This window comes from Lepidothrix coronata, unplaced genomic scaffold, assembly GCF_001604755.1.
Source record: "Lepidothrix coronata isolate B3197 unplaced genomic scaffold, Lepidothrix_coronata-1.0 Scaffold38, whole genome shotgun sequence".
Taxonomy (NCBI): domain Eukaryota; kingdom Metazoa; phylum Chordata; class Aves; order Passeriformes; family Pipridae; genus Lepidothrix; species Lepidothrix coronata.
Genome location: NW_016690218.1, coordinates 3,804,429 through 3,832,302, shown reverse-complemented (window position 1 = coordinate 3,832,302; position 27,874 = coordinate 3,804,429). Strand labels below are relative to the sequence as shown.

The window sequence follows — 27,874 nt, the reverse complement described above, 5'->3', positions numbered from 1 at the left end:
GGGTTTATCAGGGGCTGTCATTATGTGCCATGTGATGGAAACCAATATGCTTTTTTTACTGGCCTCTGCTCCCTCTCCCAGGTTACAGACGCATACAAAGAATATGAGTTTAGCAAAGTTGTCCGATTACTGCAAGCATTCTGTTCCAGAAACTTGTCTAACTTCTATTTCAGCGTAATCAAAGACAGGTAAGTTCCTTCCTGCTGCCTTCAAAAGGGAGAAAACACGTTAATGGGTTTGAGATGGAGGTAGTAACATTGCAGGTGAATGCTGAGTGACTACAGGTATCTCAGAGAACCTCTGAGATTGTGCCCTAGTGCACTCCAGCTCCCTGTGAAAGCTCAGCTGCTCTCAGCTGTTTGTCATCGTTGTGCTTCAGTGTTCTGTCCACTGGGGGTACTGATGGCTTTAAAAGGTAATCAAACATACACATTTAAAACCAAATAAATATTTGAAGATAATATTGGATCTGTATTTCTCCACAGAAGGGTGTACATCTGAACTTGGGAAGGTAGGGGGAAGGGCTTTTAGCATTTACCTGGACAACTGAATGCATTTATCTGTTTTTTTTCAATCAGTAAAAAATCCCAAGGGTGTGACAGATACCTTTGTAAATTTGAAAGGGCTGTTTCATGTTGGTAGGAGATGGGGGGTTATACTGGTCTTTAGTTGCCAGAATGTCAGTAAAGGGTGGTAGAGGGGGGAGATAAAAAAAATCCCTAATGCCAAGTTTTACAGTTGAACCAGAACAAAGGGCTGACAGCTGCAGGCTCAACTCCCTGATGACAGATTCTCTCTGTACAAATTAACAGGTACAAAATGGTCTTTCCTGTGACAAATGTGGCTGTATATGCAGATGGTCCTGTCTGTAGCCCACTGCGCTTGCCTAGGAAGGGCTCTTAAGAGAAGCTTTTCTTAGGGTCAGACTTCTGTACTCTCATGGCTGTCCTGGAAATGTGGCTCTTGAGCAGGAACAGTGACATGAACACAGGAATACTTTCCCAGTTTCATGGCTGTCTTGCAGGCTCTATTGTGAAGAAGCAAAAGATCCTAAGCGTCGCTCGTGTCAAACCGTGCTAGCGGAGGCTTTAGATGTAGTGGTCCGGTCCTTTGCACCAATCCTTCCTCACTTGGCAGAGGAGGTTTTCCAGCACATCCCTTATAAGAAAGGTAAAGCACATACAGTATCTAAAGAGTTCTTTTAGTGCACTGTTTAATTGCACAGTTAAAAGAAATGCAAATACAGAGATGTGCCATTATTTTTTATTCATTTAATAGACACTCGAATAGAAAGAATAAACTAAGAATTCCTTTATTTTGCTTTCAAGACTCAGAGGGTGTGTTTCGTACTGGCTGGATTAATGCAAGCTCAGCATGGAAGAAGCCTGGCATTGAGGAAGCAATAGAAGGTGCTTGTGCAATGAGAGACTCTTTCCTTGGGTCCATCTCTGGCAAGAATGCTTTGGAATATGAAGTCATCATTGTAATTGAGCCTGGATTGCTGTTTGAATTAATGGAGGTAAAAAACGCAACTAAGAACAGTGTTGTCTGTGTGAAAAATACTAATTTCTGTAAACTTTCTTCTGCTTTTTACTTGCCAGAAATCCACAGAAGAGTTGAGGTTGGAAGGGACTGCTGGAAGCCTGTAGAGCCCGAGCCCCTTGCTCAGGCAGGCTTAGTTAGAACAAGTTGCCCAGGACTGTGTCCAGTTGGGTTTTGAATACTTCTGAGGATGGAGACCCCACTACTGCTCCGGGCTACCTGTGCCAGTGTTTGACCACCCACACAGTAAAAAGTGGGTTTGTGTTTTCTTGGAGAAGGATCATCTTCAACCTGCTGGCAGTGCTCTTTCTAACGCAGCATCCTACTGCGGAATGCTGCTGGCCTTCCCCCTTGGGAGAGCAGAATGCTGGCTCATGGTCAGCTGTTTGGCCACCAGCTTTCCAGCCAGCTGGGGCAGAGCTCGATGAGATTGCCAGCCAGTTTCTCCATCCCACTGAAGTTCCTCTGATTGACAGCACAGCCAGCTGGTGTGTCAGCCCCTACTTGAAGCACTGTCAGCAGCAGACTTGCTGAGGGTGTGCTCTGCCCCAGCACCGAGCTTATTAGTGAATAGATTAGAAAGTACTGCACCCCATATTGACCCCTGGGCTACACCACTAGTGACTGGCCTCCTTAAAGCACCTGTGCTAGTGCCAGTGTTCTTCCAAAGTTATCTGCTTTCTTGATGTGAGGGTCAAAGTAAACTACAGAGAGAACCTTTACACTGCAGTTCAAGTCTGTACTCCTGCTCCTGGCAGGAGTAAAGAAATTAGACTCTTGGTTCAAATCATCCACTCTGAGTAGGAACCATGGTTTTGCATTTGTTTTATAGAATGGAGCATCTTAGAGTTTGCAGGGGTAGATGCCAGTTTGGGTGCTGGACTTTACAGAACTATAGATATACACATATTTAGACACGTGTGTAAACAAACTTGTGCTGTCTCCCTGACAATCACATACATAGCAATTTATTTTTGCTTTAACATCTTCTAGCAGAAGGAACAAAAACAGGTTGCAAGTCTGAACGTTCCCTCTCTCCCCTAGGCACTGCAGGCTGAAGAAACTTCTACTGATTCACAGCTGAATGAGATAATGATGGCTTCCCAGACAACCCTGCTGAGCGAGCTACCCAAAGAAACACCTGCAGATGCAAACATCACCAAAGGGACCTTTCTGATTAACTTGGAAGGTAAGAGAACTATTCCAGACAGGCTCGTTCTTTCCTGCACTACAACATACTTGGTGTTCACATTATAGGCACAGCTGAGTTTTACCTACAGCTACAGCCTCTCTCTCAGCAATAACACTTCCTTTAACAGGTGGTGACATCTGTGAACAATCTTCCTATAAAGTTATAGCCCGACCAATTGCCAAAGCCAAATGTCCTCGCTGCAGGAAATACACTTCCGACTCCTCAAGCACTCCCTGCCCACGGTGCCTGAACGTCCTTGCTGGAAAAGGGAGCACATGAAGGCAAAATGTCTGTGCTCAAGCTGCTCCCAAGTCCTGAGTATGGAAGTCTAACATAGCAATGGCTAACCAGCAGGTCTGCATACTGAAACCTGTAGAACCAGATGCTTGAGCCCCAGCCTGAGCAGAAGTATCATGTATTTTGGGGAACCTTATGTGTATATATATATATGTATATATATATATATACACACACCTACTTGTGTATATCACTTTCCAGCTTAATAAAAAGGGTGGTTAAAAATAACTGACTGATTTACTTGTTCTTAGCACTTCCATTTAAGTGAAACTCCCCCATAAACCAGCTCTTGTATAACTTTTATACTGTCAGCTGGTAGTTCTGCAGAACCCCAGAGAACCCCGCTACACTGGAGTGTGTACTCTTGTAAAAACAGAAGAAAAGGTGATGACCACCATTCCCAAAAAAGAAGGAAAAAACCACAATGAAACCTCAAATTTTATTTAATCAATTTACACAAATCCACAGCAAATTAGACACAAAATAGCACTATATACAGAGTATTACTTACAATACATTACAGATTTGACTGGCGTAGTGTGTCGGCTCTGATGTGATACTCAGTTACAGTAAAATCCTTTACACAGCTGTACCAGGATCAAGGAATGTAATGCAGCTAAGAAGCACTTCTGGTTCTCCTCGGGTTCCACGATGACCAAATCTCAAGCCTCCTCCTTTCTGCCTAAGTATGAAGTGCTGCCAGGCAAGGTGGTCAAGTCACCTGTACAATATTGCCATCTCCCATTTCTCCCTTACAGCTGTTTTACCCTCAGTTACGGAAGTCAGTAGAGAAGTACACAGAACATAGACCAGGGCTGGCACTTACTTTTACTGGAATTCCTGCTATTCTTTGCTCCATCTGCAGGAAGTCAAACATTTGGTATTAAATCAAGAAGCTGCCATCAGGAGTGCAAGGATAGGAAGTGGGGATGTGGAACAGATGAAGGAGGCTGTATGGAATAAGCCACCTGCATAACCTTTTTTGTGGGGGGAAGTCTAATCCTTAGATGACAGCAGCACATACTTCAGAAGGAAAAAGACCAAATTCTAAATTCTGTCTCCAGCAAGGCAGAATATTATGAATGTTTCTTACACATAATGCAAGAGGAGCAGGTTACAAGACAGAGCTGTTAATTTCAGCCGACTTCAAGACAAAAACAGTTTACACCAATTTAATTTTTCTCTCCTGGCTTCCTTCAGGCAGTGAACAGTAACTGATGCAAAATAATCATGTTCAATTCTACTCCAATAGTGAAGATGCTCACTATGTGGTTCCCTGTAGGTACCGTCAATAAAAGTGTTTATTTAAGGCTAAAGTACTCAGTACTACAGATCTTCAGAGAAGTTGGATCAACTTTTCAAGCATTTTTGACTACAAGTTAACATGTGCAGAGATTGATAGCAATACTACATCTTCTACAGTGATAGGATGGAGGAACAATCTTACAGTAAGACATTCCTTGACCTACTTAAACTCAGCAGAGCTTAATAATAATGGAGAGGGATGTAAATCCAGTTTTCGCTGAAGCCCAGCAGCCTAGAGACAATACTGGGAGATCCAGACTAAAAGATGAGTCCATATTCATGTCTGGAGAATTGGATTCTCCTTCCCAGGCTGTTCTCCCTTTGTATGAGGCCCCAGCACATTTGATCCTATGTCTAGTGCAGTTGTCATTCTCACATGTAATGCAGTTACAAGGCATGAGCCCAACACCAGCTCTAGCTTCAGAAAAAGCAGTATTGGCTTTACATGGTAACTTCAGAGACTGAAGTTCTTCTTGGGTCTAATTCTAAAGCTTCTTTTGAGAAACAAATCATACATGGAACATTGAAACTGCAGCAGTTACTGCCAGCATGAAATACAGAATTTCACGAGATGTGCTTTTGTTAAGAGACTAAAACTGCTGTCAAATATACCCAATTCAAACAACCGCATAAAGCACTCAAGTCAGAAATAAATAACAAAGCAGTTCAGATACTGACAAGTGTACTAGGAACTAAACATATTCGTACTAGTGCAGAATTTAAAATATACTCCAATTTAAAATTACCTTCCGAAATTCTGGGGTGGGGAGCATTTGTTCTTTTCACTGCTTAACAAGAGCTACATGGAAGTTTCCCCTGTAAGGTTCAGCCTCTTTGTGTAAAACCATGCACTGTCCCTGTGCAGCAGATCACGACGGGATGGCCTCCACAGCCTCGATGAGGTTCAGGGCCAGGCTGTACTGCCCGTGGTTCTCCGGCAGGTGCTCGATGACCTTGTTAACCAGCTTCGCTGTTGTTGCAATTGGCACGTCTACATTTTGAAGTTCCTTGGGGTCCTGTATAACAGAGTAAACACAGCGTTGGAGTAATTTTGCAGATTGGCCTTCCAGGACTTGCATAAAACGGATTGCTTAGGTTTATAAACAATTAAGCTGATGCTTTGACCCACGAAACTGCTTTACCCTCCCTGAAACAGAGCTTGCATGAGGAAAATCGGGAACAAATCCTTGTTTCTATGATTAAGAAACAGCCATTGAGATGTAATCTCTGTCTTGATGAACAGAAGCTTCTGAAAAATCAACCTGTTTTCCAAAATTGAGCTTAACTTACCATGGCTTTGAGCCACGTGCAGAGTGTTGGAGGAAGCCTAGTGAGGAGCTCCATGCCCTCCTTTGTCTGCCCATGGAGTAAAACGAAGGCCAACCTCTGCCCAGCCAGGATGAGCAGCTGTGATGCAAGCACTTCTTTGTCAGCCACCTGAAGAAAGGCCTGGAAACAGAAATGTAAGGCACTAGAAACCATTTCAGCATGACACAGCTCACGCATCTGGAGGCCTGAAAAATGGTATCAAAATGAGGTGCTCAATACTAAAAGGACAAATAGTTTTTGATACTGTTTCTTGTGCTGTGTTACTGTAATGAAACACATTCAGAGCCTCAGAGCAGCAGAAGGGTAAAACAAAGGCAGAGAATTGCTCTGTACTTTACACAGTGATTAGCATGAGCACAAGATCTGTTTTACAGTTCAGCAACATATTCCTAACTTCCATATAATCTCTTGTTTGGTTTTACCCTCAAGGAAGGGGAGGGTTTTTTTGTATTAAGTTTTTTTTTTTCTTTTCTAAAAGAGATTACAGGCAAAAAAAAAGCAAATTCTTGAAACTATCAAATATAATAAAATAAAAAAGGCCATGCTGGTTTAGACCAGCCATATAACTCCCTGTCATGTTTCCATGTATACACAGATTCTCACTGGGGGAAAAGGAAAAATTTGGGTAATTATTGGTCTTAAAAAAATACTTTTACAGTCTCTAACTTTTCAGCCTGGGGATTTGTCGAGCTTGATAAATCCTGCCTAACCCTTCCAGGCATCTTAAGTGAAAAAGTAACTTTAGCAGAATATATGACATAATGTTGTACTAATTTAAAAACTCTAAAAGCTGCTATTACCTCTTCACCGAGATGATCCATCCCATAACTATACAGTTCACAGACATAATGCCTTTTGACCAGATCCTCAGAGATCTGAAGATACTGAGCCAGGTCTGCAGCCAAAGTTGGCCAATTCTTCCCCTTTTCAAAAGGAAACAATTCCTCTTCTGAGACTTCTTTGTCCTTTTGTGATGAACACAGTGTTTGAACCGCTGCACTCACAACTTTGAGCAAGAACTGGGAAGCAAAAATTGCAGGTTACTTCAGTATTATTTGAAATTTTATAAGTTTAAGAATTTAGAGTGCAAAACTTACACCTACCTGTTGTCGTATGGATAACACATTTGGATCCATATCCCCACTAGGTAGCAGCTGAATTGATGTGAGGTCTTTAAAAAATGCATTTTTGCCCTAAAATTGAGAACCAGAAACAGGCTTCAGGGATACAGGGGAATACAAACAATCCATTTTGATCTAATACTAAGCAGCCCACTTACTAATTTGCACTGCATCTTCTGTTTTGCTTTGAGGACAAAAATTAGTACTGTAAGTTAAAGCCACAGAAAAATCCAAACTTCTGTTCATGCAATCGTAACATGTCGAGGATTTCCTTTCAAACTTAAAACCACCTGCCTACTAAATTAGGTAGCTGACACCAGCTGGAGTTGAAATTTGGATATATTTCCTGGTCCCTGACTTTACACCAACATGTCAAGTAGGAAGAAATGCAAAATAGCTGATAGGAATATACACTTTATGTATTACCTATTGGTATAGTTGACACTGCTTAATTGTAAGGTCATTTGAACTACAGGTCAATCAAATTTCAGGTAAAGTCCTGAATGATGGAACACGGTAGCCCTTGTCCCAGCCCACCATGCTCCAGCAGTGACATGCTCAATGCCAAATATCTCTGGAAGTCCTGCTCTGCACCACTGCAGGCAGAAGGGAAACTGGTACCAGTGCTATGTTAAAGGACAGTAATGAATGTGTAGGTTTACTTAGTGACTTGCCCTGTCACAAATTAGGTAGTACACAGTCTTTGAAACTTTTAACCACCGTTTCAGCCATCAGTCAAAATTTTCTAAAGACCTGTTAGAGATTCTCTCAGAAAGCTCACACAGCAAATGGAAATCTTGAGTAAGTGAAGGAAAAAAGGCAGCAGCTGTGCAAAAGAAAGATAGGACAGGAACAGGACCCAATTTTGCATTTTTAAATGACAAAAAGTAGTAAAATGCCTTCTGTTAACAGATAAGCAAAAAGAAAAATGTATAAAACCAATGGAATTTGACTAATGGTAACCAGACTCAGATATTCATCAGTTTACAGACAAACAAGAACCTATGGCAAAAGGAGAGCAATATTCTACATTTATTAAATTTCAGGAAATCATTAAGAAATCCATGCTGTCTTACAGGATTAAATCATTTTCTCCCCAGCAGGAATTAAATGACAGTGTACACAAGCACTTTGTGTTTTGATTTTCTTAAAATTCTAGTGTGGTAAAGCTAGGAGGAGGAGGAAAGCTCAATTTCTGGTACCTGCTTTGTATCAGGGTCAAGCTCTGACTGTAGATATACTGCATTTTAAGTGCAGTGACTTTTTGTAAGTGGTTTATATGGGTTAAATGACAAGTTGTTTATTCACTTTGAGATGCTCAGAATTCTGAAATAATCATGAGCAATAATGGATACAACAGTGACACTAACATAACATTTCTGACCTTTAAATATTTGTGTTTTCACTGATCTGGCACTTCTCAAAGCAACTAGAAAAACCTGCCATCCAGTGTTCTTGACATGCAGTATTTTCAGGCCAGCTAGTTATTAAAGAGCTGATCTTCATGCATCTAAGGTCACTACAAATCTTTTATTCATAAGGAAACACACCAAGTTTGTGTCTCATTCTGAATTCTGGTGACAACTTCATTAATGCACCACAGTGGACTAAGCATCTTTCATAAAATTATGAACTGTTTAAAGAGTGAAAGCTAGCATATATTATAGAGACCAAGAAGAAGGATAGCAATATGAAAATATATTCTTTAAAAAGTCATACCTTGCTATCAAACAGCGTCAGAGGCTTCACACTCTTCAGGGAAAACCTCATGATGGCGTATAAGACAGTACACAACACAAACTGGTGTTCCACTAGTGGGTAGTGAATGCGTTTCTGCTCCAGGGCGAGTTCTACTATGGATACTGGTCCTTCTACTGACACCCAGGCATCTTCAGTGTCCAAGACAGGAGCCTGCATTTCATCACTAGTAACATCTGCCTGCCAGAGCAACACAGAAAAGCAGTCATGCACAAAATGTTATCTATACTGGCCTTCTCCCCAAAGGACACAGCTTTAACCACAAGTTCTCTGCACTGAAATGAAAATTTCCTATCGTCTAAAAGTTCATTAATATTTGTCTGAACTGAACGGTACTGAAGTTGGTAAAACCATAGCCTTTAAAATCAAATGTGAATCCAATAGTTCCTGACTTTCTATGGGAAAAATAAAAACTTACCTCCAGCAAAGTTTGCAGAAGTTCTGAACAGCAGCCAAGGAAAGCTGTCATCGCTGTGTCACTCATACCTACGTCCTGTTAACAAACAGTGTGATCTAAATTGTTTCAGTTGGAATTGAAACATGATTTTATTAGCTCTGTATGTTTGAGAAGACAGTTGTTAACATAAAACACAAAGTTTGGCTCAGTTTATTAACCTGTTATATATAAATATAAACAAATACTCACTGAAGTACAACAAAGAATTAGAAATAACATGAAAAATTGGAATAAAGTTAAATGTAGCCATTTACAGTACTGTATTTCCAAGACTGAATCAAGTAATCTCATCTAGTAAATTTTATTTCCTGATCACATCAGTTGTCAGCATTAAATTTAGGGATTTCTATTTATTTCTTCCCACTTAGGCAAAAGTAGTATTACTTGCCCGTCTGCATAATCTGTCCTTTGGAGCTTTTCCAACCTGTTTAAAAAAAAAATTCATCATAACTAAGTAATTTTCATTGTAATATCTGTTACCCACATTTTAACCTTTTAATACTATTTTCCTAATACAAAATGAGAAAATAGTTCACTACAGCATGTCGCATATCTTGCTTTCAACCAAAGATTTGATGCAGATTGTACAGAAATTAACATCACTGATGGCCATATTTAGTTCATCCTTCTTAAACCCCAGGATTAGAAATAAGGCCCCAAGGTCCTCATCCAAATCTTAAAGACAGCTAAGACATTCCCAGTGATTTCTAGAATACAGAACTAAAGCTGTAACACCAAGTGTGATATTAGAAAGAAACACTAGGGAATAAGGGAAAAGGAAAGGAAGAATGAACACTCCACCATATTCACTGACATGGATAAGATCTAACGAGCAAGTTATTACATGGTTTCCATGCTTTTCCCATCTGAACTCTTCAGAAGTGACACCTCAATCATATTCTGTTTAGGGATGTTACTACGAGGTCCAATTTCTACAGTGCTGCACATGATGAAGCTCATACAGGGAAGTGGAAGTTCTCTATTCCATAGCACAGCATAAAAGTTAACGATTACAAAATCATGGCAGAGTCTGAACAACAGCTGAAGTGAGATTCCAGGGTCCCAAATTATGGGACTATTTAAACTCAAATTCAAGGGATCCATCATGCTGTTTCACAGTCTGAATTCAAGACAACTTTCAGCTGTCGATTTTGGGACTGATTAAATGCCAACAAATACGGAAACTCCATTTTTCTGGAAGCTCTGCTACTGCTTTGATAACATAAACCTTGAGAATTAATCATTGTCAACACTTCTCTTTGCATCTTGACTTTTGTGCTGAAAAACACTCAGCTGCTGCTGCACTGGCAAAGCAACAGGGAGATTCTCCCCACACAATTTAAACAGATCTATCACTTACTAGCACTACTCTTCCTAAACTGTCTTCCAGTAAAGAGATCCACTGCCTAGTTATTAGCATGAAAAAACTGAAATTTAGGAGGGACAAAAGACTGCTAAAATTCAAAGTAAACAAGCTACATACTAGAACAAAAGCTGAATTAGAATAGTAGCAATAGTTAAAAGTGCTCAACAGCATCCACCAAGTGTTCTGTGTTTTGCAGAGTTAGAGCTTATATGTGCAAACCTTGGACCAACATTAGGAAAATTTGCTGCCTGTGGTAGTAACTTAACAGGAAATAGGCACAGAGAAAACACTTCAAGCTGTTTGTTGTTTTCTAACAGAAATAAAAACTGTTTCACAAATACTTCTCATTTAGTAACTACAAACCAACAGTGCATTTAAGTTTCAGTACACATCAGCCAGTGTTGATCAGCTGCCTACAGCTGATCACTCAACAGATTTGGTATTTTAAAACATGCATTCGTCATCAATTTCAAGAGTTAGCTACATAAAGCAAATAAACAGGGGGGGTTTCCATGGTTAAATGAATGATATTCCAAATACTTTTAAAAAACAAAACATTGTTTATAAAATTGTTTAGAAATACTAGTCTCACTTTTCATCTAAAAACAAAAGCACAGCCTCAAAAACACTGTCCCAATACTGCACTCACCTTGTCCATGAGATATGTAGCTGAAGAAAGCCTTTTTACTATGAATGTATTCCACATCATCAGAGCGATACCTGGAACAATCACACACTTCCTAAACTCCACATGAATAGAAAAGGGATCTTACAAGATGGTGAATGAAACAAGAAGGATTTGTGAGTTATCCTCACTGCTTTATACTTAGAAGTTAGATTTCTCAGGAGGAGGCTCCCTTGGTGATGAAATACAGTCACAAGTGCAACAAATCATTGGTTAAAAATATTGTATTATGCAGACTGGCTTATACACTGTAGGTACACAGAAAGAGTGCACCTCATTTGCATACACAAATAGTCTACAAAAAAAGAAAATGGTCATCACATTCATTAAAACAGGGTATAAAAAAATATGAAAAATAATTACTGCAATTGACATGTTTCACTATTTAAATACAAATAAAAAATCATTTCAAAGCAATTTTATTTTAAAATGTTTTTAGTTAAACATATTGACTTTATCTAACCAACTTATTTTCACAGTTCTGATGGAAACTCATTGTGAAAAACAAAAGCTTGAATGCCAGCAGAAAGTTTTGGGGTGCTTTGTTTTTTTTTATTGTACTGCATACATTTTCTCCAGTCAACAAACATCCATTCTTTCATTTTACAATTTCAACAAAGGTTAATTAATTATTAATAATAATTTTGTACTTACCATGCTGAACGTGAGCATTAATGATGCATCTTAGATGATCTATAGACCTTGTGAGAAAACATGCTTCCTTATGTAAAAAAAAAAAAAGGTAAAAGAACAAGTCATTACATTATTCAAAACTTGTTTGAAATGTAAATTATTAATTCTTAAAGGGTCCAGGTAGATTATCCTACAGCTACTATTTTGAGAGTTATAAAACTTGTAACTTTTACTGATATTGCAACTTTCTCTACCCGTATCTGACAAACACCATGGGCACATGGCAAAGTTTGTTTCAGTATTGTAATTTTAGGGGTTTTTTTGGTTGTTTGTTTTTTTTTTAATGTATCTACTGCTAACACTCTTTGCTGAAAGGCACCTCCAATGACTACAGTCATTTTTCAAATACAAAATTCCCTTTTGATAGATTAAATTTTCTCGATTTTGTTATGATGGAGTAAGTTCTATTTTACAGCAAGTTATGTTGCACAGATCTAAAGAGTGTTGATTTCAGTTTTAATATCATCTGAACTTAGGACAACATTTTCCATTAGAGAAACTATAGGACAGCAGCAGAAAAGGAGAAAATTTTTATCTTTTCTGACAATTCCCAGCAGTGGCCAGAGAATCCAAGAACATTCAAGAAATCCCTCTCCTCCTTAAATAGAATGGATTCTAGTCTAAAAAATTCAGTATTCTGTGATCTCTTTCAGCATATCTAGAATGGAGAAAAAGTTCACCACTATTTTACAGTACCTAAACTGTTCCACACTTGCACAAAATACAGTCAAAATCCTTTTTCAAGCTGCTTACTTTTTTTTACCCAGTTTCCACACTTCCACTTTTGAGAGTCTGATAGTCCTGGCATTGTGAGGTGCCATTCAGCCTCAGGACCTACATTCATCTTCTCAATTCAGTTTCTGCTTACCACTTACAACAGAAAAATCATAACTAGTAACTGCTTTCAAAGTCAGTTCATGCAATTCATGTTTTTATGAACTCATTACTCCGTGCAAATGAATTTCTCTTACCTCTGGGTCCTTATTCCACTGCACTACATATTCCCAAGAGCAATGTGCATGGAGTACATCCACTTCAAGACTACATGGAAATTGCTGATATGCAACTTGCAGCAGCTCTAGAAGAAGAAAATCTGAAGTTAGAAGAGAGACTTCTTTCCACTGTAATTTCTGCTACAAAGCAGCAACTAAAACACCTCTGGCAGAAATTTATAATTTGAAAAATTCATGCTATTTTTCTTACCTAGGATTGTTTCCAAGCCTGCATCTGCTTCTGGTTCCTCAAGAAAAAGGTTATTATGCATTTCTACAGATTCTTCAGTACTATCTGTATTGGTTTTGTATTGAGCCAAATTCAGTACAAGAGGACTGAAGCCTTGCTTAAAAACCCACTTCGCTACAGTGTCAGCAATACCTCCTAAGATATTAAAAAAAGAAGAAAAAAAAAAAGTATGAGGTATAGCCAATGTATTGCAGATTATGATTCAGAATCTAAGGACAAGAAAAAACACAGGAATTTTAACTACTACCTTTAATTACATAAGGATAACTCTACCATTTTAAGAACTTTAAAGTCATACATTTTTACAACTTTAAAGCACTATTCTACATCATGTGCATTGTTTTTTTAATTAAGAATGGTAGCCAGTAGAACAATTTCCAGTGCAGTGTACATCATTACACAGGTAAGGATGGCTCAGAAGTCTATTAGAAAGACAATTAACAATGTCTCCAAGAGAAAAAAATGTACCTTTTCCAGCTTCAAGCAATTTCTTTACAGACAGCCTGCCCAAAGGCTCAGTCTGGAGTGATGAAACTCTTTTTATCCTTTTGGTCACTTTGCTGTGCAGTAGTGTTTGAAGTATCAGACAATCCTCTAACTGTTTCAGCAGAAGCTTCCAATATTCAGTATCAAGGGAAAGTGCTTCCCAGGATTCCATATCTGAACCTACAACTATTTGGGAAAACTAACAGAACATATGAACTGATTTAGGTCTGTTCACTTAAAGCAGCACAGTTTTGTCTACAAAAAAATTATAACCTAAAGCTATAGCCCAAGGCTTACTGCTTTTTAAAGAATAATTTAGTTCAAAATATGCATTAACTGCTATGCAAAGATAGGTTAAGATCTCGCATTTCTCAAAAGATGCACAGATCCTTAAATAAAAGCCTAAGGGAATAAAACAATCTAAAAGATCATCTTACCTTTATAATTTCCTATTTAGTCAAAAAGTGGCTTAGAATCCCTTCAAAAATATTTCCTTTTAAATCCTTCACTCTATACACCTTTGCTACATGTGTGAATAATCCACCTATATTTCCACATCCTACCACCATACTAAAAATCCTTTACTGTGAGGGTGTAGAGGCACTGGCACAGGTTGCCCAGAGAAGCTGTGGATGTCCCATCCATGCAAGTGTTCAAAGCCAGGTTGGATGGGGCTCTCAGCAACCTGGGCTAATGGAAAGTGTCCATTAGCCCACGGCATCATTTGGGGTTGAAACTAAATGATCTTTAAGGTCTCTTCCAAACCAAACCAAGGTTCTATTTACAAGACTGCATATCACCTAAGCCCCATATAATCTGTAGTAAAACACACATATGCCCAATACTGTTTAGAAATGGACTAACATTTTCCATCTTGAATTGCAACGCTGTGCAGTTTCACAGTCTTAATCACAGTTTTGTGAAGATATTGCCAAGAAAACCAAACACCCATCACCTTAAGAAGGGATAGTAACATAAGTCCTATAAAAATTTAACAGTATGCTTAAAAAAATAAAATCACATTAAAAAAAAAATCACATGAACGTGTTAAACCAGGTTTACCACCCAAAGTTCAGTGCACTTAAATTTATGTGGAAGCTGTGTAGGCTTTAAGATTGTCAGCATCCTTTGCTATCACGAGAAAAACTCAATGTACAGTTTCCATCACATATTTAAATATGTTTTGTCAATGATTTCAATATATCATTAATTCACCTCAGCATAATATTCTTTAAGTTCAAATGCAAATTTTCAGGCTTGCAGGATGGCATGCTTATGCCCGTGTTAGAATGGCAACAAATGAACGCTGAGGATGTTCTTCTGTTACAAAGACAGCAATTTGCACCGAACTGATATATTAAATAAAATAGAAGGAGCAGGTCCCAGACGACTCACCTTTTTCTCTGTCACACTGTCGATTATCTGTGCAGTTACAGAGTGTCCAACGTGAGCAGACAGCAAGGCAGCTGCGTTATTTTCAGACTGAACACAGGCCGTGCGCATTTGCTGCCACCAGGGGGAAACCGACTGAGTGTCCCACGATTCATCTATAGCGACTGCAGGAAACAACTTGGATCACTAGGTGTTAAAACTAGTACAGTAGCAACCAACCCTGAAACCAGCACTAATTAATACAGCTTGTAGTAGGAGCAATTTCCAATTATTCTACATTATCATTTTTTTACATGTTTCCAATAACTCTACATTATCATTTTTTATATATGCAGCACAAAATTTCTACATTGTACAATTTCTACATTCTACTTCAATTGAAAATGGAAAGTGAATCACTCATTCTCCAAAATTCATCTGTAGGAAACAGACAGTAGATCTAGATCACTAGATAGCAAACCTGCTGTATGCTTACTAGATCTAAGGAATAGTACAAAAAGACACTTCACAATGCAGACAGCTTCTTTTGTGATTTCAAGATACCACATTACGTGCATTCAAACTGTCTATCTTCAGCCTGCCTCGTGTTCAGCAGCATTAATTTATTCAGACAGCAGCAGCAGCTTATTCATGCTTTCAGTGTCAAACTGATAATGGTGCCCCTATGGTGAAGTATATATAAGGGAACCTGGCACAGACTTACCCATAGCAGCTCTGTGTGAGGTAGGAGAATCAATATTCATTTATATGTACAACCTACCCCCAATAATGGCAAACTGACTTTACAGAGTACTCCTCGAGTTACAGAGATGTTTAATATACAAATGCTGCTAGAATAACAGTGTCTCAGGAACATCTGAGAGTCAGTCAGCACCAAGTAGAGACAGGACTGTACATCCCAAAAATGTGAGGAAAGCGAGCTGGACAGCTGCCTTCTGGTGCCAAATAGAAGTTGTGACAACTTAGCGTTGAGTGAAAATACAAGGCATGAAACAGGCCTTCAACTGTGGCACTCTTCAGATTTTTATTGTATTTTTAGTTAGTCCATAAACATGCAGCACTTAGTTCTGGTACGTAATTTGTGAGGCAGAAAAACCCTAACTGATAATACAGGCTAGTCAGAGTAGTAGATTTCTAATAATAGTAACAGTTGCATTTAAGTATTTGAAATGCACATCTCACCTTTCATTTTGCTCAGAAGTGACAGCATAGTGTGAAGGCAACTGACAGAATCTGGTTTGTCTAGAATATCTTTTTCCTTGGAAAGCCATAAATTGAGAAGGAGTGACTGTAAGAAAAGAGAATGTGGAATTAAAGCAATAGAATGAAAGTCTAATATTGTAATATACCTAATGCAAACACTTTCTCAAACAAATTTTGTGTTACAGAGCATAAATGTTACATCCATGAACCATTATATTAACACAGGAAGTTAAAAATATACTGCATAAGGCACACTGTGACAGATTTTGAAATTAAACAATATCATCTCTCATTAGCTTTAATTTAGAAAGGTATCCTAGAAAACATCCTCTTTTATAGGCTCAACTTGGCAAACATTAGTAGTTATTAATGTTACAGTTGAAAACCTTAACATGGGCAAATAATACTGAAATAAACATTTCCATCATTAAGTAGTGGATGGAGATAAAGTAGCACAAAACTACAATTACATGTGGATGAAAGATAAAGATGATTGTCTGAACACTACTAATGATTCTGAAAAATTTACTTTTCTTTTAAATTTCCTTGTTTGCTTGCAAAAAGGAATTCTAACAAATTAATTAGTCCCTGAAATTACCTACTCTCATAATTTTTGCTTCTTTGTAGAAGAAATGTTCAGCAAAATTTTATAACACTTGTAGTTCTAAATGCATATTCTAGACATTCCAACATTTTCTACTGGAGAATTTTCTTTTCTTTTTTTTTTGGTATCTCTTAACTGGGAAATACAAATATGAGCAACTAAAGAACTGAATGTGGGAGGATTTGAACACAACATTATGCCAAGAATCAACATGCAGAATTTTTCTTTTCAATGTTTTGTTTTCAAAATACTAATTCAAAGTTTTAAATTATGCAATAAGTATCTTACCAACAAGGTTTGGGGAGTAAAACCTGCTGATTCCAATGCATCACACATTTCCTCTATGGAACTCTCCCCACACAAACACTTCCAGAAGAAAAAGCTCCCTGAAGCAAAAAATCAGTTGACATTATAAATGGCATCTGAAGTCACAGTCTTTCCCCTCACACTTATGTGAAAGATAATCTGTTGATCAGATCACACTGAGTGCAGTACAAAGGACTAAGTTACATCCAAGATATCCTGATGGTTTACCCTTAGTGGATAAGAAGGTTCGTTATACAGGACACAAGTGTTCTACTTTCCATGACTCCTGCAGTGGCAGGATTTATAACAAAACAAAGGTTATTGTACTGTTTGTATCTCCTGGTTTCAGCTGGGATGGAGTTGGTTTTCTTCCTAGTAGCTGATACAGTGCTGTGTTTTGGATTTAGGATGAGGACAATGTTGCTAACACACTGATGGTTTAGCTGTTGTTAGGTATTATTTACAGTAATTTAAGGACTTTTCAGCTTCTGGCACCACTGCTCACCCCTCCAGTGAGCAGGATGGGGAGCAAAACAGCTGGGAGGAGACACAGCCAGGACAGCTGGCTGAACTGGCCACAGGGATATTCCATATCATATGACATAATTTTAAATACATAAACCAGGGGGAAAGGTGGCTGGGGGCTCCTAGGTATCAGTCAGCAGGTGGTGAGCATTGTGAATCACTTGCTTTGTATACTATAATTCTTTTATGATCATCATTATTATTACTTTCACTTCCTTTTCTGTCCTATTAAACTGTCTTTATCTTAACCCACAAATTTTGCTTCTTGGGATTCTTCCCCAATTCTCTCCTTCACCCTACTGTGAAGGGGAAGGGGGAGAGAGCACAAGCGGCTCTGCGGTGTTCACCTGCCCACCAGGTTAAACCACAACAGTCTTTTCTGATGCCCAACATGGGGCACAAAGGGTTGACACGATGACAGATCTGACCAGAGCATGTTAAAATAAATTTGTTATAAGCATTCATTATACTAGTTTAATAGTCAGTGGTCACAATGCTGATGTATTTGCTCTCAGAGTTGCTTTTTATGCAACACGTTAATTGCTGCACATGTTCCCTGCTGCGCTGTTGGTCACTTGTGGGAGCTGGGTTCGGGTTACAGCGACACAGTAAGATCCCTGGTCATGACACGCAATGGTATTTGTCCTCAGCATCTCTGTCCCTCGGGAGCCATCCAGCGGAAGCTCTTCACAATTACACCTTTACTCCTCCAAGAGCCTATCCAGGGGGAAATGACATCCTCCACCTTCCCCTTCTCCTCCAGGTGAATCACAATCGTTCTCTGTTCAACACTGCTCAGAACCCTCCAGGGGAAGTAAAGGTTTCTGGATTTCATGGCAAAGTGACAGGCACTGTTACATACTTCTTCAAGGCAAGACAGGCTGAAGGCCCCCAAATTAAGGCTAATATATTTATAGAATCTTAGATTATAATTAGTCTGAGTAATTTGACAAACAGTTCAATACCTCTTACCTAAAGCCACATATTCTCCGTCTTCCATACTTTTCACATTAATCACATCCTTTTCATATTCCAAATATTCCAAGAACATTTTCACAGACAGTATGTCATCCTTCTCATCAGAAAACTGTACAGTGGTTTGAGTATTTTCTTTCTTGTAGTTCTCCAGTAAAGTTTCGAGCCTATGAAAATCTTTTTCTTCAAGCCGAAGCAGTTTGGCCAAGTCCTTAAAAGCAAAAGCCAAAAAAAATGCCACATCACAAGACTTATACAAATGGATGGTTTTCAAAACATAGTAAAAACTAAAAAAGGCAGAAGTCAAAATATTTAATCTTGAACATTAAAAAGGTCTTTCAAAAGGTCCAAAATGATTGAATAACCTCCAAAGCAGTTATTCACATAGCTCAAATGAAGACCTTGTCTAGCTTCCTTTTTAAGGACTAGAGCAGATATATTTCCCATTTTTAGATCATGCTCATGGTGTAACAATCGCATCAAGCAAAAAAGCCTATATAATAAAGGTATGGCTTTTATAAATGTACAAGCAGCTTTACAAATTATACCAAAAGCAAGCCAAATTATGCTGCTACAAAAACAAATATCAAAATTTTTAACTTCTACTGGACCCAGAATATCCCTCCAAAACCAAGAATACGCTATGTACTTTCGATAAAGGACTGAAAACAGGAGATCCCGGTTCTACTTTAATTTCTGTCTCAACTTCATGTGACTCCCAAAGAACACTAGGTAGATGAATTACTAGACATTTTTACAAGGATGGAGGGAAGGTATAATAAACCACTATTTCATTAAAAGTTCCAGACCACAAAAATGGGTAACTTGCTTACCTATTTATTTTACCCAAGGCCTTGAAAACATAATTTTATGCTTAAATCATCACTTGATTTTATAAGACAACTGAATTTTCAATTTACTTACATTATCTGAAGGTGAAGTATCTTTCTGTATGCTTTGGGAATTTAGTTTGCTAATTAGTTCATAAAGATGTAACAGCTTTAACTTGTTTGCACAGAACTGCAGCAGTCCTTCATCCACACACTCCAGCTCTGAGGAGAAACAAAACTGCATTTGAACTTGGAATATATAGCCTGGAGTAGTGAAACATACTGAGAACCAGAGGATTTCTGTCTCTCAGGGTAATTTTCTGATGCACTGCTGCTTGCAATGATTATATTCCCTTCACAGCAGTATAAAACAAGAATTATTTTTACAAGAGGTATTGGAGAAAGATATCAGGCTCACTTTTAAACTGAAGGAGGCTGACAATGTGGAACTGAACCAAGGCAAATCTACTGTCTTTTCCTGGTTTAAGGCCAAACCAGAGATTGTCAAAAATTAAAATACAGTTCCTATTTCCTTTTACCAAGAACAACAATCTATAATCTTTTAGTCATTCTGCCAACACTGTAAGCATATTTCTTGCATCAGAAGAAATTTAGGTACCTACTGACATGAATTAAATTTCATCTCAGCAAGACACTGCTTTTTGTATTTTGACAATCTTTGACTCAGAAACTTCATTATCTACTGACATTCAAACTCCAGTAAGAATTAAAGCAACCAGAATATACGACACTAACACCAACACAATGTCAAAACCTCTGTTCCAACTTATTTATTTAACAGAGCATTTTGGATAGATCCTAAAAGGACCTTTCTATACAAAAGATACCTCTGAATATATCATTTTCAACTGACACTGCTTCTAGACATGATTTTCACCCTAGGAACCCTTAAACACTTTTGATACACTGCTATTAGAAATCCTACAAACAAAAGAGGAACATACAGAGCTTGTCACACAGTCACTTAAACTTGTCTTCACACCACAGCATTCACAGAGCCCAGCACCTGCTTTGCTTTATCTTTCACCTACTAGACAGAAGTGGAGATATATGCTTATGAAATTAGAAGGCTGGAACATCAGCCAAGTTTGTTCTTTATTGTGACTGCTGGGAAATACTGCTATGTATGACAACAGGAGCTTAATGATAAAAAATACACAAACAGGCAGGCCTCAGGAAGTACACAGCTCTGTCAATCTCTCTTCAGTGTTAAAGGGCATGTTTCCCTTTTAGTTTGGGTTTTTTAAGAGTTCTAACAGAAATGGATAATGCTAGCAATTTAGAATGCCAAACCAAAATTAGGTAGAGAACTGCATGTGTGAAGCTCTCAATCCCCTCTATCTTCTTCAAGAAAACTGTAAAAAACCCTACCACAGATATAAATGAAGGAAAGCTTTCTTTAAGGGTTTGAAACCACAAAAAACACATTGTGAGTCTCCCTCAGGCAGGAGAAGGGACAAATGATTTATTCAGTACTTGCACACAACAGTGGTAGGGACTTCTTGACTCCTGTTGCTGAAGACTCATCCTCTAACAAATCAATATGAATCCAGTGACAACAACAACAGAAAAAGCAGCAGGCTTCTATTGCTGAGAAGGTCCAGCACATGCAAAGGAAGTGGCAGGCACATGCTTCTCCACTCTAATTCTCAATACCTAGTTGGGTTTCCAAAATGGGGTCACCTCAAGCACAAAGAAGTTTCACCCAATTTAGAAAGATCCAACTGCAGAATTTCAAAGAAACAACCTTGCAGAATTTTAGCAACAAGATTTTGAATTGGCAATGCCATTTCCTGACACAGGTTCTGAAATCTCTAGCAAAACATGTAGTATTTTGTAAACTTCAGCAAAGTTTACCAAAAAAAAAAAAGATACTAGGCATCTGATCACAGCTCAGATTCTCAGTGATAAGGATTTTGTGGTTCCACTACATTAAAATTCACAAATCCAAATCCTTACTTCCTTCCTTAGAGAAAGAATAAACTGAAACATCCACAGGCAAAAGCCTGTGAAAGCTTTTTTCTGGAGGAAGTTTTTACTGGACACAAGTACCCAGCCCAGTAGTTGTTGTTGTTTGTTTGTTTTTAAATATAATCACAAGTTACTAGGCACACAGCAAGCATAGCAAAGCATACTTCCTAGCAAGCTATTTGCAGTCTGCATTTAAAAAAATGCACGTGAAAGCAATAGCCTGTGGTATCCAGCAGCAAAACTAAGCAGACCAAGTCTGGTCGTCCTGTGGACCAGAACAGTTCTACAGTAGTCTTACAGCACTGCAGACAAAGTGCAAATGCTTCTCCATATTTGCAAAATAAATATCCACCTACCCTGTCTTTTTAAATTATCCATTAATGTCTGAGTGATGTTTGTGAGAGATGAAAGTGGCACACGTTCACTTGTCAATATACTTTCCAAAGCCTGTTAAGCAGACATTCAACAGAATTAAAAATTTACTTAATTTTACCATAAAAAATATAAATTAATCCAACAATAGCTTGGACTATAGTTTTTCATCTGTATGTTGCCTTCATACATAATACTGAAAGGTCTGTCCTTTTTTTATTATTTTAACTTTTATCATGGAAGATGCCTTGGGGAAGTCATAAGTCAAAATTAATTCCAGCCAATATGTTGTAAAAAAACAACCCAGAAAAAAACAACAAAATCTCAAACATGTCAATTATTTGCCTCAAGTAGCTTTAGGGAAAAAAATGAAATATTTTGAACAATTTAAAAAGATTTAGTACTCTAATCTGATAATGCAGTATTTTTTCTAATATTAAAGAATACTGGCTTCTATATGTTCACCTGTTTTTTTGTAGCAGGGTATTTGATATCAAGTATTAATTCCTTTGCTTCAGCTTCAATTAAATCTGCAAACAAAGACACAATCACAACTTCAATTCATCTTTCTCAAATGCCTTATGAAGAGCAAGTCAACCTGCACCACAGTTAACATGCACATGCCTTCATGCTATCAAGATGAAGAAGTTGCCAAGCTTGGGGAAAATGAAACAAAATAACAGCTCAGTGACATCTCTTACTCCAAGTCTGACTTTTGTAAGAAATATGTATTACTTAGAGGAAGAAGGATATCTAGACTCAAATGCTGAACTAGATTACAAAGCACAGTGAATTGGAAGTAGAATGTGTTTTATGCAAGCACTCAAAGTAGTGTTTAATTGTGGCACAAGATTTACATGGCACACAAGGCTTATACTGGATTCTGGTATGAGACAAATTTAATCTGGTAGTTTATTAAAAAAAACAAAACAAAACAAAACAAAACCAAAACCAACAAACAAAAAAAAAAAACAAGCTACCTGAATCCTGTAACCCACAGCACATACACCTGTCAGAATGCACCACAATCACCCTTGTGTTTGTACTCTTACAGGACAGATAACCCAAGCAGCATTTGATAACATACAGTCTTAAGAAACTACACAAAAGAACCTACCTGGATCTGAGGTTTTAGCTTTGAGTAGAGCATTTAATTTCTTCACCAGATGCATATCCTTTGCTCGCTCACTCTTTTTATCACTGAAGGACAAGAATTTTAATTGTATGAGTGAAGAGAATTAAAGGGAATGATTCAAAAGACGTGTATTTTTTTAATCATTTATGCTATTTTAAGGTAATATCACATTAATGAAAATCAAGTTAATACATACAAATCAATTGGACTATTACAGAGTACTATTCAACTTGAAAACGAAAACCAGAATTGCTCTCCCTAAATAAAATACTGTTACCAAAAACAATAATGAAATTAATTTAGTTATATAGGGCTCAGAAAGTCCTTACCTCAGTGCTAAATGGAAAGGTACATGGACAGTTTTCACACTTCCAGAGACTGGATCAACAAGGCATATCTGGTAAGTCTGGGGCTGCCATCCCTGACTGGTCACATTGTTTAGACCCATTATTTTATAACCAGGATACAGCAACCTGAAACGAAAAAAAATGCCCTTTAAAGAGAAGAACAAAATTATCAACCTTCCCCTTTCATACACTAAATAGAAAGGCAACAAGTTTTATAAAGGTAAGGTTTAGCAATGGCTAAATGTGTTCTTAAGGAAAGACTGTAGAGTGATAAAATATGAAAAAGCCTCCTGTAAAACAACACCAAGCTGCATTCAGTAGAAACACTGTGGGAAGCACAAAAGGTGCCTGCCATATCCCCATATCACTTGCAGCACAGCCTGCTACCACCTGTTTCTTACCTACAATATTTCCCCACATTGAAGGCTCCAACTCGAGGCCCTTGCTGCGTGCTCCACACTTCCAGAATGCCTCTCCTTGGAGCATAGATCACAAGGAACTGAGCTACCCTGCTTGGACCCTGTGCATTTCCAAAAGGAGAAGAATCCATCTTCTCACTTTCCCTCTCCTGAAGGTCCTCTACAGTCTGTATCCAACCAACTTCTGCATCTCTGTATCCTTGGTAAGAGAAAATAGAATTTCATTAGTGTACACCAATTTATACACTGCATAACCTATTAAATAGGATAAGTTTTTATTCATATGTTTTCATCATTAAAATGCATTTTTACGGAGACAAAAATACTCATCTTCTCTCTCTGCCACATAAAATCATCCTAGACAAAAAAGGCAGAGATGTTATAATGACATCACTGAACCATGTAATGGTTTAGCAAGTAGAACTGAAGACTCCAAACCACAAGAGAAATACTAATGTATAAACCAAGTTTATAACAAGATATATTATACTGAGAAGGTTGACAAGTATTCACAACTCAATTCATGACAAAAGGTATGATCCAAATCATTTAATTCAGCAGACAGTTTTGCTTAGAAAAGAAGAAGCTACTTCACATCTCAACAACCTCACTGGGGAAAGGCTGGCAAATTCTAAATATGTATCCAACTATCATATAAACCTTGGGACTCTAACAGTACTACCTAGATAACATGAAGCTCTCAGTAACAAAGAAAAAACACCAGAAAATATCAGAAAGCATAGATTATAACTAATAAGCTTCAAAATATAAGAAAAAAATGCCCAGGGGAAACACGATTACTCCAGTTATTACACTGCCAGTATGTCACTGAAGTAGTTACTATGTTCATGACCACTAATCTTCTGAATTTGTTATGTGGAAGAGAGAGAAAAGAGCTAGAGATTTTCCACCTATTCTTAAAACTTATTTTCCACCTCATAAAAAGCTTCAAAATTGTGATTCTACAGAGGAAATAAAAATTGTAGTGGCATTAGATATAATCAAAATTTGAGAGCTTAACATTCAAAGAGCCCTCAATATAGAAGAGATTAAGGTCTCCCTTCTTGCTCAATCTAACAAGCTGTATACCTTCTTACCCATTTTTCAAAATTTTTACTTTCTCAGCATAAATAAAGAGGGTACTAGATCTTATCAAAATAAAGAACCTCGGAAAACAGAGTTAAAGCTCTTTCAAAAAATTGTTATGTTAAAACCTTTCTCTTGAGAAACAGTCTGTGAGGATAAAAAATTAAGAAAAATCTATATAATACAAACAGAAACAGACCAGATTTTAACTATAGGCCATATAAGTATTTCAGGAATTTACAATAATACCCTTATAGACTTTATATTACACCTGACTTGGGTTTGTAATAATGCAACCTATTAAAATTCTCGACATTTAAGAAGCCACAGTGTTTTCAGAAGTATTATTTGCTACACTAATATACACCATCACACCTTTCCACATGCGAACTGCGAGTCCTCTCGTAACATCCAGTAAAATAACCCTTCCAAATTCATCTGTTACTGCTGCTAAAGTGTTACACGGGGAAAGGCATATTCTTTCACCATGGCGACGGGAATCTGGAAGTCCAAACCTAAAAAATAAAAACAATAAGCAAGCAAAACCACTAGATACCTCTTTTTCTTCAGAAATAGTTAACAGATTTTCTTATAAGGACTAAGATTTCTTTTTTTAAGGTAACGTAAGCTACGGGTAAAATTAAGAGAAAATTATGAAAAAAGTTCTTGTGTTGCCTACCAGGATATATTACAGATCTGTCTAAGTCCTACTGAAAAATCAAAGTTCAGAAACTAGGATAAGTGATGGTCTTGTCATGCACTGTCAGGCAAGGATCTCAGAGCACTGAGTCATTCTATATGCCCTCTCTTATTGCTGAAGAATCTTGAGAATACTTAAAAAAAACAACAAGGGAGAACCATCAGGAATTAATTTAGTCTTTTATCAGCTTTCTTGACAACATTAGGTTACAGTCTGTTGTTCTCATTCTCCTCTCTCCACAATCAACAGGGAAACAGGATACCTGCTAGTTTTTTAAACTATCATAATCAGCAAATATTTCATGTGGCTTCTTTGAAGCACTTTGGTGATAAACTTCAGGAGTGATATTTGTGTACTTATACTGTCATTAAACTGTGCACACTGTTCTTGTACAGTAGCAATGAGTCCATGCATCAGAAGTGAAAGATATGAGAAATTATTTGTCCAGAACAGTAAACTGAAATGAAACAAAGTTTAAAACAAATGACCTGCAAACTATCAGCACTGCTTAAAGTCAAGAAAAATAAACATATTCAGCAATTATTCACTTTTAAAAATCATTCAAATACATAAAAACATACAAGATCTAAAGCAACTGAGACTGAAAAAAGCCAACTTACCTCACTGCCAATGGGGTTGCAGGTTCCACTTTTGGTTTCTGTTTTTGGACAGGTTCTTCTTCATGTTTACTCTTCCAACCAAGCCAGCCACTTGCAATAGAAAACCACATAAGCAGAATTACACCAGTGGTCCTAAAAATCCTCAAACTATTACGCAGCTATTACTAAAACAAGCAAAAAAAGGTAATTTATTTTATTACCTGGCAGCATTAAACAATGCTGAAGTCAGTTTACTTGCAACTGCTAAGGCAACATGAGACAGCAGTGGCTGTGAGCTACCCTGAAAGAAAGGAATGAAGTGCTTAGAAAGTCAAGAAACAGTCAGCTGCGAGCCACCCTGAAATGAAGGAACAAAGCCTTTAGAAAGCCAAGAAATAGTTCTTACACTGAACTCAACTGCAGAATAGTTTTTCAGGCCTCCTATGGACTTTCAGCTCAGAAAGCATAGCTTTAAGACTCTGCAAAATTTTAATTCATTGCCCCCAGAAAAGCCATTCTGACATCTCTTTACCATTTCAAAATCCTCCTGCAAGTCACTTGGTAGCTCAGTATGTTTGTCTGCAACAGAAGTTAAAAAAACCCTGTGTATGATTTATCATGGAGAGTTAGTTGGTGCATGGCTTTGGCATCCTTGCAAATATCAATATAAGCAGTTTTTTCATAAACATATTGGAAAGCAAGTACAAAAATCTGAATTCCAGTTCTAGCATGGTCAATCAACTTTCGATCCTGATAAGGACAGCACACACATAGGGTCTGAATGTACAAGACACAGCTACACTGACATCCTTTTCCTCCAATACAACAGAAGATGGTGTAAAAATGTGCCACAGGTTAAGCATAAATTTCAGTTTTCTTCTACAAGAAATCACTACAGTATACTCAGGCCATGTGTGTACATGATCAAAGGTCAAAGACCTCAAAAAATTCTTCAGATGCATGTTTACACAATATCAACTTAATTTTTCAAAAAAATTTAAGTCACTTAATTGGCAATAAAGTAAAAATATTTTAAAAATTAAGTTACTTGACTATCACATTCATTTTAGGATAGAAAATAAAAATTCTCATTAGCAGACATTACTATCATATCCACTCCAAATCATTCCAGTTTTAGAAGATCAAGAAGGGGAAATGTCAGCATAAAATGACCATAAGAATACTTCAGAAATAGTCATACAGAAAAAAGAAGGATTAATTATTCAAAGTTTCAGCAAGTCAGCTTTGTAGTACATACCTCCAGGGCAAAAAAGAAACCAGTGAAAGGATTGGCTCCAACAGTAACATACTGAGACATAGCAGGTGGGCTGTTTTTTATGGTTGCATTATATCCTCCTATATTGGAGGCAGTCTTCATTTGATCAAAAGGACACAGTGTCATGATGCCTAACAAAAACATTAAAGTGAATGTCTTATACTTCCAGAACAAAGGCATGCAATTGCTATAGAAGCCTAAATACATTCCTGCCTTCTGGACTGACCAGCCAACATTCAGGGGGAAGGGTGGAGAAACAGCTTTAACCACAGAAATTCCAAAGAACACATCAGAAATAACCTAATGTACTTAGGTTAATTATGAAGCACAGTTCATTTGTTCAGGGGAAAAAAAAAAAATCAGGAGAGTTCAGCAGCAAAAATACATGTACCAAATTCACTTCAGCTGTTTTGATAGCAGCCTTCTGACCTCTTACCTGCTTTTGTAGAAAGCATGGAAGAGAAATGAAGCTTACTGTCCCTCAGATCTGCCTCTCTGACAAGAACCTAGGCTGAGGGGTAAAAGTCTTTGAGATCCTAAAAGTCAATTTGAATTTTTTGGAAAGGAACAATCTCAAATTTTATTTTCTTTGTCTGCTAGACTCAGGAAAGACCCCTACCAGTCTTAACCTGCCTGCCAG

General features: G+C 37.7%; 3 protein-coding genes across 7 annotated transcripts in view; 2 read left to right on the top strand and 1 right to left on the bottom strand.

The window, feature by feature from the left end:
- IARS2 (isoleucyl-tRNA synthetase 2, mitochondrial) overlaps nucleotides 1-3,139 on the top strand; it is a 28,798-nt gene extending 25,659 nt beyond the window's left edge. For both annotated transcript variants that reach the window (XM_017812819.1, XM_017812820.1), the window contains 5 exons: nucleotides 82-188; nucleotides 1,025-1,170; nucleotides 1,329-1,519; nucleotides 2,587-2,731; nucleotides 2,862-3,139. In XM_017812819.1, coding sequence (XP_017668308.1) covers nucleotides 82-188; nucleotides 1,025-1,170; nucleotides 1,329-1,519; nucleotides 2,587-2,731; nucleotides 2,862-3,013 — 741 coding nt within the window. In that variant the 3' untranslated portion in view covers nucleotides 3,014-3,139. The remainder of the gene's footprint in view (nucleotides 1-81; nucleotides 189-1,024; nucleotides 1,171-1,328; nucleotides 1,520-2,586; nucleotides 2,732-2,861) is intronic.
- LOC108496272 (acrosin-like) overlaps nucleotides 1-27,874 on the top strand; it is a 191,869-nt gene that overhangs the window by 136,041 nt on the left and 27,954 nt on the right. The window lies entirely within an intron of this gene.
- Nucleotides 3,457-27,874, bottom strand: part of RAB3GAP2 (RAB3 GTPase activating non-catalytic protein subunit 2) — a 44,050-nt gene continuing 19,632 nt past the window's right edge. For 3 of the 4 annotated variants that reach the window (XM_017812816.1, XM_017812815.1, XM_017812817.1), the window contains exons 10-35: nucleotides 27,217-27,365; nucleotides 26,180-26,259; nucleotides 25,980-26,069; nucleotides 25,035-25,174; nucleotides 23,556-23,772; nucleotides 23,137-23,280; nucleotides 22,790-22,872; nucleotides 22,138-22,202; nucleotides 21,657-21,747; nucleotides 19,403-19,530; nucleotides 18,476-18,689; nucleotides 16,961-17,058; nucleotides 16,048-16,153; nucleotides 14,869-15,029; nucleotides 13,456-13,672; nucleotides 12,949-13,122; nucleotides 12,717-12,823; nucleotides 11,707-11,773; nucleotides 11,017-11,087; nucleotides 9,390-9,425; nucleotides 8,963-9,037; nucleotides 8,506-8,724; nucleotides 6,769-6,858; nucleotides 6,466-6,684; nucleotides 5,627-5,785; nucleotides 3,457-5,352 (exon numbers count right to left, since the gene is read on the bottom strand). In XM_017812816.1, coding sequence (XP_017668305.1) covers nucleotides 5,206-5,352; nucleotides 5,627-5,785; nucleotides 6,466-6,684; nucleotides 6,769-6,858; nucleotides 8,506-8,724; nucleotides 8,963-9,037; nucleotides 9,390-9,425; nucleotides 11,017-11,087; nucleotides 11,707-11,773; nucleotides 12,717-12,823; nucleotides 12,949-13,122; nucleotides 13,456-13,672; nucleotides 14,869-15,029; nucleotides 16,048-16,153; nucleotides 16,961-17,058; nucleotides 18,476-18,689; nucleotides 19,403-19,530; nucleotides 21,657-21,747; nucleotides 22,138-22,202; nucleotides 22,790-22,872; nucleotides 23,137-23,280; nucleotides 23,556-23,772; nucleotides 25,035-25,174; nucleotides 25,980-26,069; nucleotides 26,180-26,259; nucleotides 27,217-27,365 — 3,347 coding nt within the window. In that variant the 3' untranslated portion in view covers nucleotides 3,457-5,205. The remainder of the gene's footprint in view (nucleotides 5,353-5,626; nucleotides 5,786-6,465; nucleotides 6,685-6,768; nucleotides 6,859-8,505; nucleotides 8,725-8,962; nucleotides 9,038-9,389; nucleotides 9,426-11,016; nucleotides 11,088-11,706; nucleotides 11,774-12,716; nucleotides 12,824-12,948; nucleotides 13,123-13,455; nucleotides 13,673-14,868; nucleotides 15,030-16,047; nucleotides 16,154-16,960; nucleotides 17,059-18,475; nucleotides 18,690-19,402; nucleotides 19,531-21,656; nucleotides 21,748-22,137; nucleotides 22,203-22,789; nucleotides 22,873-23,136; nucleotides 23,281-23,555; nucleotides 23,773-25,034; nucleotides 25,175-25,979; nucleotides 26,070-26,179; nucleotides 26,260-27,216; nucleotides 27,366-27,874) is intronic. The other variant, XM_017812818.1, reaches the window with a different exon arrangement.